Below are 18,809 nucleotides of genomic sequence, written 5' to 3'. Positions count from 1 at the left end.
TAAAATTGAAATTTTATACCAATCAACGTAGAATTTCACTTTGATTCAAAAAATCCGAAAGAAAAGCAAAAGTTTTTATATCAAAGTTATCTTATCAAAGGCTCTTAAAGCCCGGTACTCACTTGTGCAAAAAATCGTGTTTAAGGGCTCTGACCATAGTGAATTTTTCATAATTGCCGTGTTTAAAATGTGTTTTCTGACTGATGTAACCAGCAAAACTATGGCATGTTATACATTTTCTGTTAAACAAACTATTCTTGAATCTGAAAATTCCAAAATTGCATTGAAAAAATTTGATGAAGAAGAAAATGAAGACTTTTGCGAGGAAGAGTATTTCAACTTTGAAGAGCTTAGTTTCGGCGAAGAAAAAACATTTTGAAAAATTTTTCGCAGTAGATGGTGTATCTTTAACCGAACAGTAAAAAATGTTGCGGAAAATTTTTGTAAATGCTTCTTTGTCTCGAAATCTTCAAAATAGTGGTTTTTCATCAATTTTTCATCTGGCTTTTGCTTAAAAAAACAATCATAACTTTTGACACATCTTTTTAGAAAAATTTTCCGAAAAATTTAAAATAGTTCAATTCTTTGCGGACAGTTTGAAAAAACTTCGAAACAAAAAGGTTAATTACCATTAAAACTTAGCACTTTTTATAAAAGAAGGTGATGCAACATATTATTTACGTCTTTTTAAAGTTCATAGCGTCATTTTTGCAATTAAGTTCTTAATTACTCTTAAGGGGTTTGATTAAAAAGCAATTTATAAAGGCAATTCTTTGTTAAAAGTGTTAAAGAATCTAAAACATAACTTTTATGTTCAGATACTAAAATCAATTTTCTGACTATGGTCAGAGCCCTTAAGTGCGTCTAAGTGCGCCTAAGTGCGTTTATCAGTTAGGCGCACTTAAACGCTATTTATGTACTCACTGCAAAGTGATTTGAATGAAAGAGAGTGAAAAAGGAGTTAAGCGCACTTAAACGCAATAAAAAATCCCCCTCTCTCTTCAAACTCAACGCGGTGTCTTTGATGATCGCGTCGAAATATCGAAACTTTTTTATATTCGCGTTTAAGTGCGCCTAGCAAAATCAAGGCGTTCATGTGCGTATGTGTGTCTAAGTGCGCTTAATTTCGTTTAGCAAACGTACTCACTAGAAAGCAAAGATGTGTTCGATGCACTTAAGCGCAGTTAGACGCACTTAAACGCAATTTTTTGCACAAGTGAGTACCAAGCTTAAGCATACGAGTATACTCGTATTTGGCAGCGAATGTGTTAAAATTCGAAATACCTCAACTAAATGACGTTAGATTATCCTCGATGCAATGGTAACTTTTGTTTTTCAAAAAGAGTACTCCTATACATGGAGGTATAAAGAAACAGGAGAAGTATACTATTGTAACCAAGCTCGCCCTACGATTAAAAAAGTTACGATGTATGCATGCTCGTATCTTTAATGAGCTCTTTTATCCATAGGTGAAATCTTATTGGCTCATTTAAGCTTTAGAAATTGAATGAGACGAGATTCATTGTTTCTGACTTCCGAGTAAGAAAATATAAAATTAAAAAAGACCTGTAAACTTGGCAATCCTTCATCAAATGATAAGATTTTTTGATCAATGTTTTCTTTAAGGTGAACTCTATTGCCTGATACTTACTCCAAAATTCTCCAGTGACTTTATGTCTACAAATTGAGTCTGAAATCGTGTGTGCTTATAAAGGACTTATTTTATCGGGTGAGCTTAGAATTTCTTTTGATACATTTTATAAAAGAAATAAAAAGACTTTAACAACCAATTACCGACATATTCAACTCCTGTTTTTCTTTATACCTCCATGTCCTATGCAACTATTTTTTGATATACAGTGGAGTTCCTATCACTCGATCATGCGCGGGGAACACAATTTTTTTCGAGTAAAGGAAATTTCGAGTTATGAAGAAAGGTTAAGAGACATTCAAGTTACAGAGATTCGACTTAAAGAGACTCCACTATACAAAGTTTAGATATGCTCAGACGTTATAGTTTGTTTCGCTCTGAAACGAAACTTCTCGAAAAGCTGTGTCAACATCAAAATTCAAAACGTCAAGAAACACCAGAAACCGTATTCTTTAAAATAACATGAACATATAAATTACTGGACATCCATCTCCTTTGTATTTTTAAAGATAACACTGCTAGGTTCGTTACCGCCTCGTTAAAGTCATAAAATGAAACAATAAATTTTGATGATATACCTCTTCGGAATAACTTGCTAACAACGTCAAAACTTCGACAAAAGTCTCTGTTGTTCTACTCTTCTCAAGTCTTTTATCTATATCATGACAAAGATAACCGAGGCAAAATCATCATCAGCTTGTCAAAATTGCGACAAATATTCTTAAATTTGGACTCAAAAGTATAGAATAATTTTAGAGAGTATGGGATTCATATTATGATAATCTTGTGACACAGGCTCTTAACTTTGGCATACTATGTTTTTCATGTCATAAAAAAGATTATTGGAGTGACAAAAGTGAATCAAAAGTAAACACGTTGTTGAAATTCTGCATTTCTGCGTTGAAAAATGTTGATATAATAAATTGCAAACTTACTAAAACATTTAGAATAATTCTTTTGTGAATCATGATTAATGTTCAAGCTCCATGAATCCTTTTACCTAAGTAATTCCAAGAAATGAAATCGTGACGGAATATTGTCAGATTTTTTATACCAATTTTGAAATACAGGCGGCAACGAAGCTCGCTTCAAAGACACAACGGAAGATGGACGTCCAGTCGTTTATATGTTCATGATAATAATAATGAAATAATGATTCAAGATTGGGTACGAAACGGGACAATGAAAGGGTGTGGCCCAATTCTAATTCGGCCACGAAGCGGGACAGTGGAGGGGTGTGGCAGTATCCCACTTTGGGTACAAAGCGGGACAGTGGAAGGGTGTGGTGTAATTCTTGTTTGGGTACGAAGCGGGACAGTGGAAGGGTGTGGTGTAATTCTTGTTTTGGTACAAAGCGGGACAGTGGAAGGGTGTGGCACAATTCTAATTTGGGTACGAAGCAGGACAGTGGAAGGGTGTGGCTCAATTCCAATTTGGGTACGAAGCAGGACAGAGGAAGGGTGTGGCATAATTCCAATTTGGGTACGAAGCGGGACAGTGGAAGGGTGTTGCATAATTCCGATTTGGGTACGAAGCGGGACAGTGGAAGGGTGTGGCTCAATTCTTATTTGGGTACGAAGCGGGACAGTGGAAGGATGTGGCGTAATTCGGATTTGGGTATGAAGCGGGACAGTGGAAGGGTGTTGCATAATTCTTATTTGGGTACGAAGCGGGACAGTGGAAGGGTGTGGCATAATTCTTATTTGGGTACGAAGCGGGACAGTGGAAGGGTGTGGCATAATTCCGATTTGGGTGCGAAACGGGACAGTGGAAGGGTGTGGCATAATACGGATTTGGGTACGAAGCGGGACAGTGAAAGGGTGTTGCTCAATTCTTATTTGGGTACGAAGCGGGACAGTGGAAGGGTGTGGCATAATTCCGATTTGGGTGCGAAGCGGGACAGTGGAAGGGTGTGACATAATTCGGATTTGGGTACGAACCGGGACAATGAAAGGGTGTGGCTCAATTCTTATTTGGGTACGAAGCGGGACAGTGAAAGGGTGTGGCATAATTCGGATTTGGGTACGAAGCGGGACAGTGGAAGGGTGTGGCGTAATTCGGATTTGGGTACGAAGCGGGACAGTGGAAGGGTGTGGCGTAATTCCGATTTGGGTACGAAGCGGGACAGTGGAAGGGTGTGGCGTAATTCGGCTTTGGGTACGAAGCGGGACAGTCGACAATCGTCGTCTTGGGTACGAAGCGGGACAGTCGAAAAAAGTCGTTTTGGGTGTGACGCGGGACAGTCGAGAGTGACAGAAATCTTTTGGTCAGTAAAAATGTTGTTGGGTGCAAAGCGGGACAGTCGCTTTCACTGTCCGGGTTATACCCATGTACCACGCTAACCCGACCTGATCCCATTTATTATACTTCTCACCTGAAGTGAGAAATGGTGTAATACACCCCCGTCATCTCGCAAACCTAGTACCCCCGGTCTGTTTTTTCTTGTTTGACTTCAGCTTCTCAACTATTTTCTGTTGGGTTTTTCAGTTGTTCCTTCCTTATTTCTTTATGTTATGTTCTATTATTTAGGGATGCATCAACAACATCCGCACCAGCCTATCGCACAACATCCGAACATCGGTGCCGTAACAATCGACACATCATCCTCCACGTCCACAATCACTCAACAAACAAACACACAGCTGATCAGTCCACCTCTTCAATCATCCAGCCCTCAAGAACAACAATCTCAATCACCGCCGAACAGGTGAATACAACAGAGAGATTAAGTATCGGAGATATTCTACGGCTATGGTTGCGGGGCTGCCCATACGGGTCGTCACCAAAGGCGACACGTCGTTGTCTACTTTGCTCTGTACGGGACAAACACCAAAAATAAGATTCCAACCGACTTTTCCGCGATTTTTCCGCTAGATTTCAAGAATATGTGCCAGCTGGCACACAACGTTGTTTCAACGTTCATCTAACGTTATATGGACGTTGTGGACGTTAGATAAACGTTGAAACAACGTTGTGTGCCAGCTGGGATTCTTATCAAAAGACTTTTCATAAAAAAAAAAGCTTTATAATGCCATCATTACCAACTAGATACTAGGGTAAACTTTTCCGTTGTTTTTTAATTTTCTCAACAATATTTTTTTTTACCCTCAAGGTATACCAGTATGAGCCCTGTTGGTCAGAAGATTGTTGGAATCGAGATGAAGATTAAACGAATGAGTTTGGACGCATCTGCATCTGGTAAACTGTTGTGTAAGTAGATTGTGCCTTGTGTGTTAGACCCATAGAAAAGGGTTCTTCATAACTCGAATGTCTCTTAAACTTGAACAAGTTTGCTTGCCCATTTATTTTTTGTATAATTTAGGAAACTACATTACACTTAAGAACATACTAAACGAATACAGAGAAATATATAGCTCCTCCCCCGATAGGCACTAAATGATATCGCCAGGGGTACTAAGCTATATTAAATAAAATAAAAATTTGAAGGGAAAACAATAATAAAAAATTACTAGAGCTGTGTAAGAAGATTATCAAACTGAAATAAGACAGCACTAAACCTTTCAGAGTCAAGAATAAATTTAATGACAAGATTAATTATTGAGTGATTTATGTTGAAAGGTAATGCTGGATTACCGTACAACAAAAGGTTGAAGAGAAAAACCTTGCTTGGACCAATATTGTTGACCGTTTAAAAGGGGACCCCTATAAAATGAATAATAGGGTTTTCATTTCTCAGACCAACTCAATATTAATTTCCTCTTTTTTGTTCTCTTTATGCAGCTGATACAGGCTCATCAGAATCGCTATCCGCAAGAGATGGTGGTTTATCTGGCTCGAAGAGCGCTGAATCTTTACTTGATGCTTTGGTAAGATTATTAACGTATTAACTCTTTCTCCGTTAATTACGTGTTTGCGGGCGATGGTCGAGTGGTCAATTTTTTTCAAAAATAGGTAATTTTATTTAAATTGCGGGATTTATTTTCACGAATCGTCCCCTTTTTCAACTAATTTTTAATTTTCCTAGGGTTTTTTTAAGAGCCAAAAAAAACATGATTTGAAAATTTCCACGAGCATCTTGAATTTCGCGAATTTTCGGAGAAATTTGCGAAACTCGCGAAATGCACGGGTAAATCAATCCACTTAAGGTATTATTTTATTTTGATTTCTTTCTTCTTCAGCGGCAAAAGAAACAAGAAACAATCACGACGACCAAAGAAATTGAATCTCTAGGTATGGTTATCTGTCAGCTTTGATTCCGTGGTATTCTAAGGTCCCGAATAGTAGGGGGATCTTTTCAAAATGTAATAAACGGGAGATGTCCGAAATTGTACCTCCAAAAACCCAAAAATGAGATAAGCAGGCTATTCATGATATGCCACCACTGGAGAGTCTTCTGAGAATTTTCCACCCTATACCTTCATTTTTCTATTGTTTAAGTGACGTTATTGGGCGAAACATTTTAAAAATTCTCGGAAGACTCTCCAGTGGTGCATGTCATGAATTTAGAGCAATTCAGCTACTTGTGATAGCTGAAAGTATTTTCAAAAATAAGTAAACGATGGGGGGTCATAATAAGAACGGGAGGGGGAGGGGGTTCCGAAAATTAATAACCGGGTTGGGACGTTTATTCGAAACCTTAGAGTATTCGTTACTGTAATACAGTTTTTAAAATCGTATTGATTGCGCTGTTTGTAAACCAGTGTGATTAAACGTATGACTCCAGGAGGGGGGGGGGTTCGGTAGTAAAATCTCAGACATAATGACGTTTATTACGGTGGTAGTGTGACGAAAAATCGAAAAAACATTTTACTACCCAGGGTAGTTAAATACTAAAAATTGGTGGTATCTATGTGTTAAATGTTGAAAAAATTTTACTTCCTGGGTAGTTAAAACTGGTAAAATTAGCAAATTTTAGCTATTTTTTGTAATTCTTTTAATTTTTTGGATAACTTTTCTGAAAAAATCTGAAAATTTTTATAATTTGAAAAAATTTTCTGTTGGAAAGTTGTTTGCTGCAAACAAAAAATTCTCGAAATTTGTTGTCAATATAAAAAAGAATTTAATTCTAAGGGCAAAACATTAATTTTTGCACTACGTTAAAAGTGTGTCACAGAAATAATCATTTTTTAGCTTTTGTTGCAAAATCAGTCCGAAAAGCAACCAAAAAATAGGTTTTACTTTACTTTTACTTACTATTGCCAGGGTAGTAAAATACCTCTTCCAAGAGTGTGGGTGGTGGTATGTAAAAATTCGTAAAAATCCTTTTACTACTCATATATGTCTGAGATTTTACTACCCCTATTTTACCGACCCCCCTGATGACTCTTGACTTTTTTAATGCGGATGGATTCTCTATTCGGTTTTGTAAATGTCATATATATCTTCGCTGGTCAAATAATTATTAAAGAAATGAGGTAATGATCATGCGAGAAGAATCCCTCGAAACGTAGCCAAACGTAAATCTCGTGATCCACGATAAAATTCCAATATGAGATAATTAGTGCATTTCTTTTTAGTAGAATGAATTATCTAAACGAACAGATTTCACAAATTTCATTATTCTCATTTTAGCATTGAGTGGATCATGGAATCGACAAAGCGCCAACAGACCCTCCATGTAAGTAAAAACTGTCTAGACGTGACCAGACGTTTCTTGAAGTCCCTCAGGACCATCGTTGGGGAACTTTTTTACTTATATGTTTTTACTTCAAATATGAAATGTCATTTTCTAAGCTTTGGCTGAAGCAAAATAGCTTTGGAATGTTTGGATTCGTTGGAAAGCTCTTTTTCTAAGAACTATCTTTTAACCTTTTAATTTTTTAGAAGAACTTTAAGGCCCTCGAAAAAGTTAGTGGTATCCGAAAGTAGTGTACAAACAGAAAGGAAATTAGGCTTTTAGATGTCAGAACGCGACAATGTCTTTATTTCTTATCATGCTACTAGACAGGAGAACGGAATGCGTTATCGTTTAACGCTCGTGTATTATATCATGCTGGTCCTGTTTTTATCTCATAGGAGGCGTAAATCATCACTAGCTGTGGATGCTGGATTGAATCGTTCACAAGATGACTTGGAAGGAAGTTCCAATTTGTCGCTGACCTCAAATCACTTGTAAGTGAATCGACATACTTTAAACTCCGCGAAATTTAATTCTCGCGAAAATTTATCCCATAGAAGTAGACCGTTAAGCTGGGAGCAAACCGTCAAACATTGTTCTTCAAACATCGTGACGTTTCATGTTTGAAATCGATGTTGGGCGGTTTGCGGAGTCAAAAATTGTATCTTTCCAACAAAAAAATCCAAAAATATGTTTGAAACAATGTTTGAACAAGTTCATAATTCTTTCAAACATTCAACTCGGGGTTTCCCTAGAAGGAAGACAATGCATTGCTAATCGAACATTGAATATGATTTCGAACGCGTGATTTGAAAAATAAACAAAAGAAAGAAGCCGTTGTAATGCAACAAAATAAATGTTTGAGACAATGTTGGAAAATGCCGCGCAAACCATTCAACAAGAAAGTTCAAATGTTTGAAGAACCATGTTTGATGGTTTGCTCCCAGCTTTATAACATTATATGGAACTATGAGCTATTTTGATAAGTGCATCATAACCCTTAAAGCTTCTTCCTATTTTCTGATAGGATTGGGGGTAGAGGAGCCTCAAAGCACCCTCAAAATATCAAGATTGACAAGCACTTTGGCCTTAAAACTGTCACCAGTGTTTAGATATGGATAATTGGAGATGATTTGCTAAATTTTGGTTTGGCTACCTGTCTGATTGGTATTCATGATATGCACCACTGCAATGTCTTCTGACATTAAGCCACAGAACCAATAGCTCATTGGTTGGAAGTGACGTAAAATCAGTCAATACGTCACTTTCAACCAATCAGCTATCGGGTGGAACGGAGGACATTGCAATGGTGCATATCATGAATTTAACAGACCAGAATCTAAATTTGAATATGTGTTGGCTGTGAGCTTATCAATACCTATGACTTCAGGTCTTCTATTTAATATAATCTTGAACCAATCTAAACTTGAACCAATAGAATCAAGTTCATAAAGTTTTCAATACCATATTTGGCAGAGCGATATTGACTTTGTTTATAAAGTCAAGTTGTTTTGATATTTATGTTAATTTTTTTTCACATCCCTTTTCACAGAATCAACAACGTTGGAATGCAATCAAATCCTAAATTTAACGTAAGTTTTTCTTCTCCTCTCAATATGCAATAAAAAACGTTTTACCTTACAACAAACTGTAGACTGGAGTCTAGTCTGTAGCATGCTAGACTTAACAGACAGAGGTTTTATTTTATTTACGCCGCTACCGCCGCAATGGAGTGCGGGTGAGATAGGGGAGACGACGAGACTTGCTATTTATCGACCGCCGGAGGCGGTTTCTTTCATAGTGGTACGCTAATCTCGTTTTGTCTTGGCTCATTACTTTGTCTACCATTTACTTTCAGTTTTTTTAACTAGATTACCCAGGTGTTTCTCTTTTTTTTTCCCTGAATGTCTTTTATTTGGAATTGACATGAAAAATGACTATATTGTAATCTGTTTTCAATGAATAATCTAAAATGTACTGGAGATGACATGTGGGCGTTAATAATGTGCGCGCGCTCTTTCGTGAGCGTGATGCGTGATGGAAGGCGGTCGTTTCAGTGTGGTTTACATCCACACTGTGACCTAGTAAATAATACTTCTTCTTGTAGTAGAGGGTTTTTATCTTCTCCTCATAGAGTGCTCGATAAGTTGATACATGTGCGTCATGATACTCTGAGTTTGAAACATAGGAGGGGGTTTATCTAAAGAATCCTGCATTTCTAAAAATAGACAAAAAGAACGACAAATTTCTTAAAAAACGACATATTTCGCCGTCCACAACCCCGACCGAAAGTGACTGTACCACCCTGTACCCACCTCTTTGTTTATCACGGGAAATAACTACATGTGGTCTAAAAGAACGACAAATTACGCATGCGTGTTACAATGCAGGATCCTTTAGAGGCACAGACTGTAGATATTGTGTCAACTCAACTTCATCGCAGAGGTCTTCGTACGGGAATTTTTTTATCAAACAGACAATGCGCACAGAGTGTACTACGAAACTATAAACGTGAGATACACTCTAGTACAGAGTAACCCTATAAAGACTTTTAATTTAATTTCCATTTTGTTTTTGGGTACAGGTGGACGATTATGAAGCACGAAAGATGAAAGCCAAGAACGGTACTTATTCTTGTTATTCTTGTTTCATTTTGTGAGTGAGAAGTCCTTAAAACTACAACAATTGCCATTACTAATAAGTGTTATATGTTCTAGGATAACCACGACGACGGAAAAAAATTGTAATAGGCTAGTCAAGATATGAAATTTAATTAGTTGAAATTCACTCAGGGTGTCTACGGGACCTTGAAAACCTTAAAACCTTGAAAGTGAATGTAATGGGAAAGAATTCCTTGAAAACCTTGAAAAGGCATGAATGTGACAGTATAGTTGTCTTGTTTTGGCTCGGTCTATGCTAAACTCTAAGAATTTTCTTGCTCGCTTCGCTCTCAATCATTGTTTCTAGACCAAATACTGGTAGTAACATCTCTTGCACCTTGTCAACAAGTCATATCCTACTATTAAAGTCAATTTGAGTTCTGAAAAACCTTGAAAATACCCAATAAATGGTAACCTTGAAAAAACACTAAAACTTTGCCAAAAAAAAACTTGAAAACTTTGAAAATGGCGACAAAAATTCCGTAGACACCCTGTCACTAGCCTATTACAATTTTAGCCCCGTTGTCGGATTATTCTTATTAGTCATATTTGTCCTCTCCTTGCTCCCCCTCTTTTAGAAGGTTTTGGAAAGTAAGATATGGATCAGCCGGAGAGGAAGGAGAGGTTACTACCTTGTTTCCAGATTTGACTGTCAATAATATTAGATGCCAAAATATACCAGCAACGATTGTACATGTTCTCGATGTAAGTTAAATTATCATTTCTGTCTTTCATACAGCAATGCAAAGTCAAGTGAAACTTGGGAAAGTGCGAACGCCAACAGATGCTTGGAGTGGTTACGGCTTCTCAAACTCAATGCCTGAGTCTGCCATCAAAGAGCTGGTAAGAGCTGGTGGGAAAACCCTATTGATTTTAATAGCGCACCGCGCTGAATCTAAAAATATATTTTAATCTAATAACACGTGACCCATGTGTTTTTTTAAATGAGGAGCAAACCTAAGGCTTCGCTTTTTTCTTACTTTAGAAAGGTTGAAAATTCTTCTCTAGTCCCTCGGGGCGGGGCTTTAAACTCGACAAAAGTTATAGGTACTTTTTGTGGTAAAAGTCTTCATTTGATTTTTCTTCGCCACAGAAAAAAGAATGTTCCTGGTCTAGTTATTGATAGGAAACGATCATGAACTTTCAAGAAGCTGTTGTCATCTCTGGCACGCCAACTATTTTAGCCCTCGAACAAGCCTAACAAAATTGAAGCTGGTGAATGTAGAGAGTCTATCACCATATTTCCCTAACACTTCCTTCACTCGTATATCACTCTCTCTCAATCCGGCTGATAATCGAAGTATTGATTGACGTCAAATGAGCTTAGTAAAGCTCAAATTGCAGATGTAGAACGATAAACTCGGTATACAAAGTTGAAGCTAGTTATCGCCTCTTCGCCTTAATCGCGTGCAAACCCACTATACAAACACAATAGTTACTCCCTAATTCGAACTTCTATTGTTCAAATTTTTTTGTAATTCGAACTAATAAAAACTTGTTCATTCGTACTTGTGAGAAGGGTTAAAAATCTCTCTTGGCCTGACCATCCAATAAAACGCATATGGTTCCTTGAAACCAATCTCTTTCCTCCTTAAAGGTCGGTCTCCATTTTTGCAAGAAATTGACGTAACTTTTTTATGACGTAATCTTTTCTTCAGGCAAAAAAGGTTGAGAAAAAAACTGTCGCCCATTTCGCGCGAAAGTAGACTCCGGCCTTAAAGCCAATAGCGCGTTCAATTTGCTGGTCATTGTTTCCGTGCCTCATCTGAGGTTATTCCCTTCCTATTGCTTTGGAAACCTAAACGTGTGGCTCAGAGGTCGAGAAAATTCATCTTTCCAGATGTGTGGAGCAGGGATACAGGTCTTGATCTTAGCGACCTTGGCACTGCTATGCGCAACCGCGATTCCTGGCGCCAGCGAGTGGAATCCATTGTCTCGACTGCGGTCGAGCAATGATAATGATGATGATGAGAACTTAGTGTAAAGGGCTCTCTGTAATTCGAATATTTCTTTAATTCGAAGAACAGTCTTGGTCCCTTAAGATCGAATTAGAGAGAGAGAGAGGCAATTGTTCTTAATATGTTCTCTTTTCAGTGGAACAACCGTGAACGAAGGGCCAACAAATCACCTTTAGCGATGACTGGACACTCTAATGTCAATCATCCTAAAACTATGGTAAGTTATGTTTAAAGCCGTCAATGTCGCCGAGTATTTAAGTCTTAAAAAGACTTTTTGTAATACCGGGTGCCAACCGTACTCATCAGTAGGGTAAAACTAACCTTTCTCACGGCGGTCTAAACCCAGCTTACGTTGCGCCACCAAAAATATTCTCTCTTTGAACTTGATTTCCTCGAGTTCTTTAAATTGTCAAAGAACGAATCTACTTTTTCCATTGGAAAAAGGAAAAAGGAAAAACTTAAATTTTGAGGGGTCATTTATTTAATTTGGTTGATTAGATCAAAAGTTATGCTCAATTGAATAAAAAAGTTACTTTTAGAAAGTGCTCAAGCTGAAAGTACCATTTTGGGAATCTATGGTATGACCCGACTGGGGATAGAACCCACAACCTTGCGCATCGTAGCCTGATGCTCTACCACTGTACTAAGGTCCTTATTATAAACGACTCCAGTTAATTGTACCTTTATTGCCCTTTCAGGCTTCACCGACCACTTCACTTGATTCATCTGTTTCATCAAGTGGGTCTTCGTCCAACTCCGCCCATCATGGTGGTATGGGTGGACATCAATCACCGCCCATTGCTAAACCTATTCGCCGCCCTGGACCACCACCAGGTCTTGCTGATGTAAGTGGTTTATAATATTTTGTTTTTCATACGACTAAGGCTGAATGAGTATGATTTTTACAAAATATCCAAATGAATAAAACAATATGTGCTTGTGGTGATTTAGTTTGGTTCCGATAGATATGAGCCCTCCGAATGCATTTGGAATGGGTCCTACCCACGAAGGAGTAGGAATCACGGCGCTGACAGACAGTGCAACTTGACAGACGCGATCTGCCAAGCCATGGCATGGTATACCATGACACTCGAACGACACTGGGAGAACGATGCTCACGTGAGACCGAACCTTATGAGTGCCACGGCACGTCACAATGTCTGTCTAATCTACCCACACTATTGTATCAGAGTAATGGTACCCAATTCCCCTCACATGGCATGGGTTGACCCGGGCGAAGGTATATGCACTTGCCAAGTGAATCGTAGAGACACGGTGGGTATCGATCTCGGGCCCTCCAGTCAAGGATGATAACCACTTATACCACTACGCCTTTTGGTTCCGAAACTGATATTAAAGGCCGGTCTCCACTTTGGCACGAAAATGAACGAAAACTCTTTGTCAATCGTTTTTGCCTGCAGAAAAGATTACGTCATTAAAAAAGATTTCGTGCGAAAAAATAAAAAGTTGAAAGAAGTTCAACATTTTTTTAAACCGTTACGTTAGATTTGCCTTTAATACTACATATGGCATCATAATATGATTAAATTCGTTTTATTTCAAGGGTAATAAGGGCCGTCGTACTCTGATACCGACTTTCCGTTGGTCTAAAACTTTGAATGTTTTTTTCCCTCTCTAACCATCAGTCCTGATTACCGATGATTTCGTTGAAAAATTATAAATTTTTGTTTTGAAGAAATTAGATTTTTGTGAATTCTTTCATTATGGGAACAAAAGCATGTCTTGTTTGATTTCTTCCCCAGCAAAATTATTGCAATAGACGGGAAGTATTCTACATAACTCTATCCCATTTTTTATCACTCTGGTCTAGTAAGGTATAGTTCGCCGAAAAGCCATGTCTATTAGGTAAAGGAAAAACTAGTGTATATGTATAAGAATAGCGAAGCGATCCACTCGATTCGCAAGTTGCAAGTAAAGTATTTAAATTTATCTGTCATGTACTAGAAATTGCGAGGTGAAATAGATAATCGATCCGTAAATGTAAACCCCGAAAAACCCCGACGGCACAATAACAGTAATGATTTCAAAACTTTCAATTCATTCATTCAATTCACAGACAGGAAGTCATTATTGGGTCACAATCAGTACTTATTACCCAGCCTATCCCTGTCCAATTATTTTTTAATCAGTGTGTCTGATCACGTTTCACGTGTCTTTTGCGTTACATTGAAGTGACGTCAGCTGATTCTTTGATGAATATTTGTAAAAAATTGCAGCCGGAGTGACATCGGTAAAAATCAGTGTCCATTTGGTAAACGCATGATTTCAAAACTTTTCAATAATTTGATTCACATTACAGAGTCGGAACGCGATGGACAACATTATGATGATGAACAGTAGTGGAAGTAAGTATATTTATTTCTGTGATTGTGATTCTCTGCACAATTAAGAGTACTTCCAATGGGCACAAACGTCTTTTGGACGTCTAATGTACGTTTCTAGGACGTCCAAAGGTCTTAAAGCCGTCCATTGAATGTGCATAAGACGTTGCGTGCCCATTGGGCTCGATACTTTTTAGGTAGAGCGTGTTACATTAATGAAAAACAGAGTATTTCTTTATCATTTCCTTAAAGTTTCATGCACTTCACAGTCATCAGTTGATTTGAAATTCAAAAACTGTAGAATATTTTGTTTCGTATTGTCATATTTCAAATCAACTGATGATTTTGAAGAGCATGAAACTTTTAAGTATTGATAAAGAAGTACTCTGTTTCTCATTAATGTAATATATATTTGTTCTATATTTCTTATCTTGTTTCTTTTGGGATTGGGTTAGTTTTATCCACCACTTCCTCCATGCTGCTTCCCCTTGAATTTGCCATGTTTCTCTATGTCGAATATCTCTTCAAATACCGAAAATAAAATCATTTGTGTTGTACCTTATCGCGGAAAACTTCGTCGGGGAAAAGTGACGAAATTTCGGCCAAGTGACGAATATTTTTCCCCGACGAAAATTTTCCTCGACGAAAATTTTCCCGACGAAAATTTTCCCCGACGAAAATTTTCCCGACGAATATTTTTCCCCGACGAAAATTTTCCCGACGAAGTTTTCCCCGATAAGGTATCTTCTGAAACTTGGTACCAAGTTTGGGAAAAAATTACCAATTTTATGAGGTGAGGGGAAGCAGCGACCAATCAGATTTTCTGAAAATTATAGGGACCCCGGTTAAAAGGGAATAAATCCAGAGAGGAGAAATTCCATCGACAAATGTATACTCAAAAAACTTATTTAGCAAATTATCCAGATGTGTCACCCAAAAATAAATATAAAATATTCAGATATATCTTAAATCTCGGTAAAAAAGAATCCATGAAACTAAGAAATCAAGAAGTAAAAATAAAAACCGCAACTTTACATATTAACTAATGATGAATTTTATCAGTACTAATCCCTTTCCCTACACATTCTTTGTATTTCTTCAAAATTTAAATCTTTCCTAAAAAGGACTATTTTAAAATCAAAAATTTTATGAAAATAAAATGAAGTCGCTTCTGTGTTTGAAAGTTTTATTGAACTCATTCAGGAGGATCAACTAATTTGACTATTTTAAAAGGAATTTCTTATTGGCTAGTGGCCCTCGAAACTAAACCCATACACGTTTTTTTTATAAGAACAAACTAAATAAGAACATAAGTCTTCTATAGCCAAAATGTTAAGAACAAGTTAAGAACATTTTAAGGCTTTGCGGACTCTAGAACATCCAATTTCATAGGAAAATGGACAAAAATACTCTAAAAATGCCGAAATAAGAACATGTTAAGAACGTTTTTAGACTTAAAACTCACTAAGTTAAGAACATCCCAAGGCTTCAAAAATTTTGGATGTTCTTATTATAAAAAACATGTACTCTTTATTCTTTTCACTTCAGGTGATTACACATCGATGCTCTCACCGCCCGATTCGTCTGCCAATCAAATGGCGTCTAACAACACCCAAAACACCTTGTCCAACACGAGTAACCCTTATGCTAATATTACTGGTAAGTTGTCAGGTTACTCTAAGCTCAAAATTTTTCACGACATTATTCTGCTTATTGTTTTTCTAAAAGAAATTTTGACACACCCATTTTATTTTGACAAGAATCAATTTCAGTAGTCCCTCCGGTCAATGATGATGGGAGTTCAGGAGTTGACAAAAAATCGAAGGAATTGGATCAATTTGAGAAGACTTCTTTATCAAGAAGTAAAAAAGTCACAAAAAGAATAAAGTTTTCTCCCATACTAGACTAGAATGACGAAGCTTTTTTTTTCACATGAACGTATAATTCTGCGTAAGACTTTTTAGGAGGGGTGATTTTTTCCAAGGTTACGTTTTGTTTTAAGGCCTTAAGTGAAGTTTTCTCACGTGTTCGGAATCTTTTCAATCAAAAACTCAACAAAAATCAATAAAACCTCTACGTAATGTCGGGACAATTTCCAAAAAATAGCCTTACATAAGGTCTTTTTTTCTCGTTTCCATAGAAATCAACGAGCTGTTCACTCTGCTTGGTTTGGAACAATACATCACTGCTTTCGAAAAGGAAGAGGTAATGCTTTTTATGCAGTTTTTGTCAAAAAGTGTAAATCTCATTATTGCCATAGCATCAACCTTCTAATTCATATCTGAGACTTTTTACGTAGTTCCCCCATGTCCCAAACTGTCGTTGATGGGTCTCAGACCATATTCTGACGTTACGGTTTCGTATCGCTCCTAAATGAAATGTTCCGAAACATTGTTAGTCTATACTAGACGTCACCCGCGTTTTTTCTACGTAATTAACGTTTATTTCACGTTGCGACTTTTTCGAATGCTTTCAAAGCCCAGGTTGTCGGGCTCCAAACATTCGATTTTTCTATGCCATTTCAAGCTTTCGAAGCTTCTACAGTAGCAAAAAAATGGAAAAAGTGTTACTATTTTCACCAAGAACGAGATGAAAAATCCCGGTTTTTGGTGAGGTGCTCACTGTGTGAACATCGAAATTACGTTACAAAGCAAAACAGATCGAAAAGATTTCGCCCCACTATTTTCATTGGAACGAAACAGCTCCGTTTCATTGCTCCGAAAAATTCCCGAATCAGTATAAACACCTCCTATCCGTAACAAACAACATGCCGGAGCGATACGAAACCGTAAAACGTCTGAACATGGTCTCAACATTGACAGTGGGAACGGAGATCTTAAATTTATTTTTTAAGAAAAGACTTAAGAGCCAAAATCTTTGATCAAAGGTGATTGTTTTTATTATACTTCTATCTTTTGCTCTTTTTTTGCAGGTGGACTTACAAACGTTCATGTCTCTTACTGATGAAGAATTGAAAGAACTCAACGTCACAAAGTTCGGCGCACGTAAAAAAATGACAAACGCTATCAAAGGTTTGAGAATATCATTATTTACATTTTTAATAAGAATAAATAACCTTGATGTTATAAGGTTAAAAGTTCAAAGTTTTCGTTAGATCAGCTCTTTTTTTAAATAGAAATCCAGACCTCGATATTAATATCGTTAATCTGGCTTTAAGGCCGTGTTTTATAGGTGTCATTGTACAGACGTTCCACTGACCTTTATATATCCCTGGACCAAGCTATATCCGCAATCTTTGATCGAAGTTTTTTTTGAACCAGTACCCGTAAAGAAGCCATTGTAGTGTTAAAGATTAACGTCTAACGGCGCTACATCATCAAAAGTTTTCGAGAGAAAGTAGATCAAGCGCTCTCGATGCATTTACACCGGTATTGAGTAGTGCCCCCATTAGGGTACCACTTTTCAAAAAACCCCGATCAAAGATTTTGCTTGGCCAGGATTGAGAAACTTGGTCCAGGGTATATAAAGGTCAATGGGACGTTCTTTTAACTATAAAACCTTTTCTATAAAATCCTTTTTCTATTCTTCCTTCTCAGATTTACAATATGCGCAAAATCAAAACTCGTGGAATCACCATAACAACAATGGATTGCCTTCGACCAGTCTGCCTTCGTCGCTAAGCAACGGCTTATACAAACAACAACCTATCCATGCTTTCGATGTGGCTGCACATAGCCTGAGATGGTGATTTATTTTGAAAGGAACGCAGGCTAAAATAGCCTTTATTTTGTTTCGTTCTTTTGACGTTTGGAAAATTTGCTCGTCACTCAATCGCTATTGGTTGTTTGAAGATAATGAGATCAAAATGGCTTCTTCTCATCGGCCTAAACGACTGGTTGGCTAATTTCTGATTGGCTCAACACAGACACGTGACGAAACCAATGATTTTGATTGGCTAGTAGTTTGTCATTTGACTGTTTTTTAACACGTGACCCATTTTGACGAATTTCAATTGGCTTAGATTAGAGATAGATAAAATAATAGACAATGACAGACAAGACAAGACACGTTGCTGCATCTGAGTGGCGTACTAAGAAATTCCTCTTTTTTTTGTTTTGAAAATGTGAATATGTTGAATTTGATGAGAAAACGAAATTAAAAACTTGACGCACTCTGGAGAACCTATACGGAGGAGAGAAAAAGGTTATAACAAAACAGAGGAGAACTATACATGACCATATTTGGGCATTTTAATTGCATTTACACACCACCGTCGAGACGTTTCAAATGATTTATTTTGAAACGGAAAAAAAGAAAGATTTGTTGATATAATAACTCTCTCTCTTATCTTTATTATTTTAAAAAGTTTTATTGCCATTATAGTTTATTCTAAATTTTCATTAAAAATGTTTTTTTTCTAGTTTAATTTTGCAACATTTTAAATGATTTCACGCGCCGTCTTTTTTACATAATGTTCTGGGTGAGTTCCGCTCACCAAAGCTGTGGGCGCTCCTAGTAACACTTTTGAAATGGAAATTAACGTGCATAATTGTGCCATACTTTAACATGTGCATTATTTATGTCAAAATACAGTGTGCTTCGAAAAAAGCAGACAAATTTTTAAATATAAAGTAAAACTCTCATAAATTATGCCAAATT

The 18,809-nt window shown here is 37.1% G+C and overlaps 1 protein-coding gene across 3 annotated transcripts in view; it reads left to right on the top strand.

Annotated features, from left to right (window-relative positions):
- LOC136812842 (protein bicaudal C homolog 1-B-like) overlaps nucleotides 1–18,096 on the top strand; it is a 55,595-nt gene extending 37,499 nt beyond the window's left edge. For all 3 annotated transcript variants that reach the window (XM_067069367.1, XM_067069366.1, XM_067069368.1), the window contains 16 exons: nucleotides 4,181–4,358; nucleotides 4,764–4,861; nucleotides 5,393–5,478; nucleotides 5,791–5,842; nucleotides 7,184–7,229; nucleotides 7,628–7,723; nucleotides 8,782–8,821; nucleotides 9,814–9,853; nucleotides 10,629–10,732; nucleotides 11,984–12,064; nucleotides 12,546–12,692; nucleotides 14,168–14,213; nucleotides 15,738–15,848; nucleotides 16,330–16,394; nucleotides 17,122–17,221; nucleotides 17,747–18,096. In XM_067069367.1, coding sequence (XP_066925468.1) covers nucleotides 4,181–4,358; nucleotides 4,764–4,861; nucleotides 5,393–5,478; nucleotides 5,791–5,842; nucleotides 7,184–7,229; nucleotides 7,628–7,723; nucleotides 8,782–8,821; nucleotides 9,814–9,853; nucleotides 10,629–10,732; nucleotides 11,984–12,064; nucleotides 12,546–12,692; nucleotides 14,168–14,213; nucleotides 15,738–15,848; nucleotides 16,330–16,394; nucleotides 17,122–17,221; nucleotides 17,747–17,898 — 1,442 coding nt within the window. In that variant the 3' untranslated portion in view covers nucleotides 17,899–18,096. The remainder of the gene's footprint in view (nucleotides 1–4,180; nucleotides 4,359–4,763; nucleotides 4,862–5,392; nucleotides 5,479–5,790; nucleotides 5,843–7,183; nucleotides 7,230–7,627; nucleotides 7,724–8,781; nucleotides 8,822–9,813; nucleotides 9,854–10,628; nucleotides 10,733–11,983; nucleotides 12,065–12,545; nucleotides 12,693–14,167; nucleotides 14,214–15,737; nucleotides 15,849–16,329; nucleotides 16,395–17,121; nucleotides 17,222–17,746) is intronic.
- Nucleotides 18,097–18,809: the final 713 nt, after the last annotated feature.

Source organism: Clytia hemisphaerica, unplaced genomic scaffold (genome assembly GCF_902728285.1).
Source record: "Clytia hemisphaerica strain Z4C2 unplaced genomic scaffold, Clytia hemisphaerica genome assembly, whole genome shotgun sequence".
Lineage (NCBI taxonomy): Eukaryota > Metazoa > Cnidaria > Hydrozoa > Leptothecata > Clytiidae > Clytia > Clytia hemisphaerica.
The sequence above is the reverse complement of the archived record's forward strand: the minus strand, read 5'-3'. Positions and strand labels throughout refer to the sequence as shown.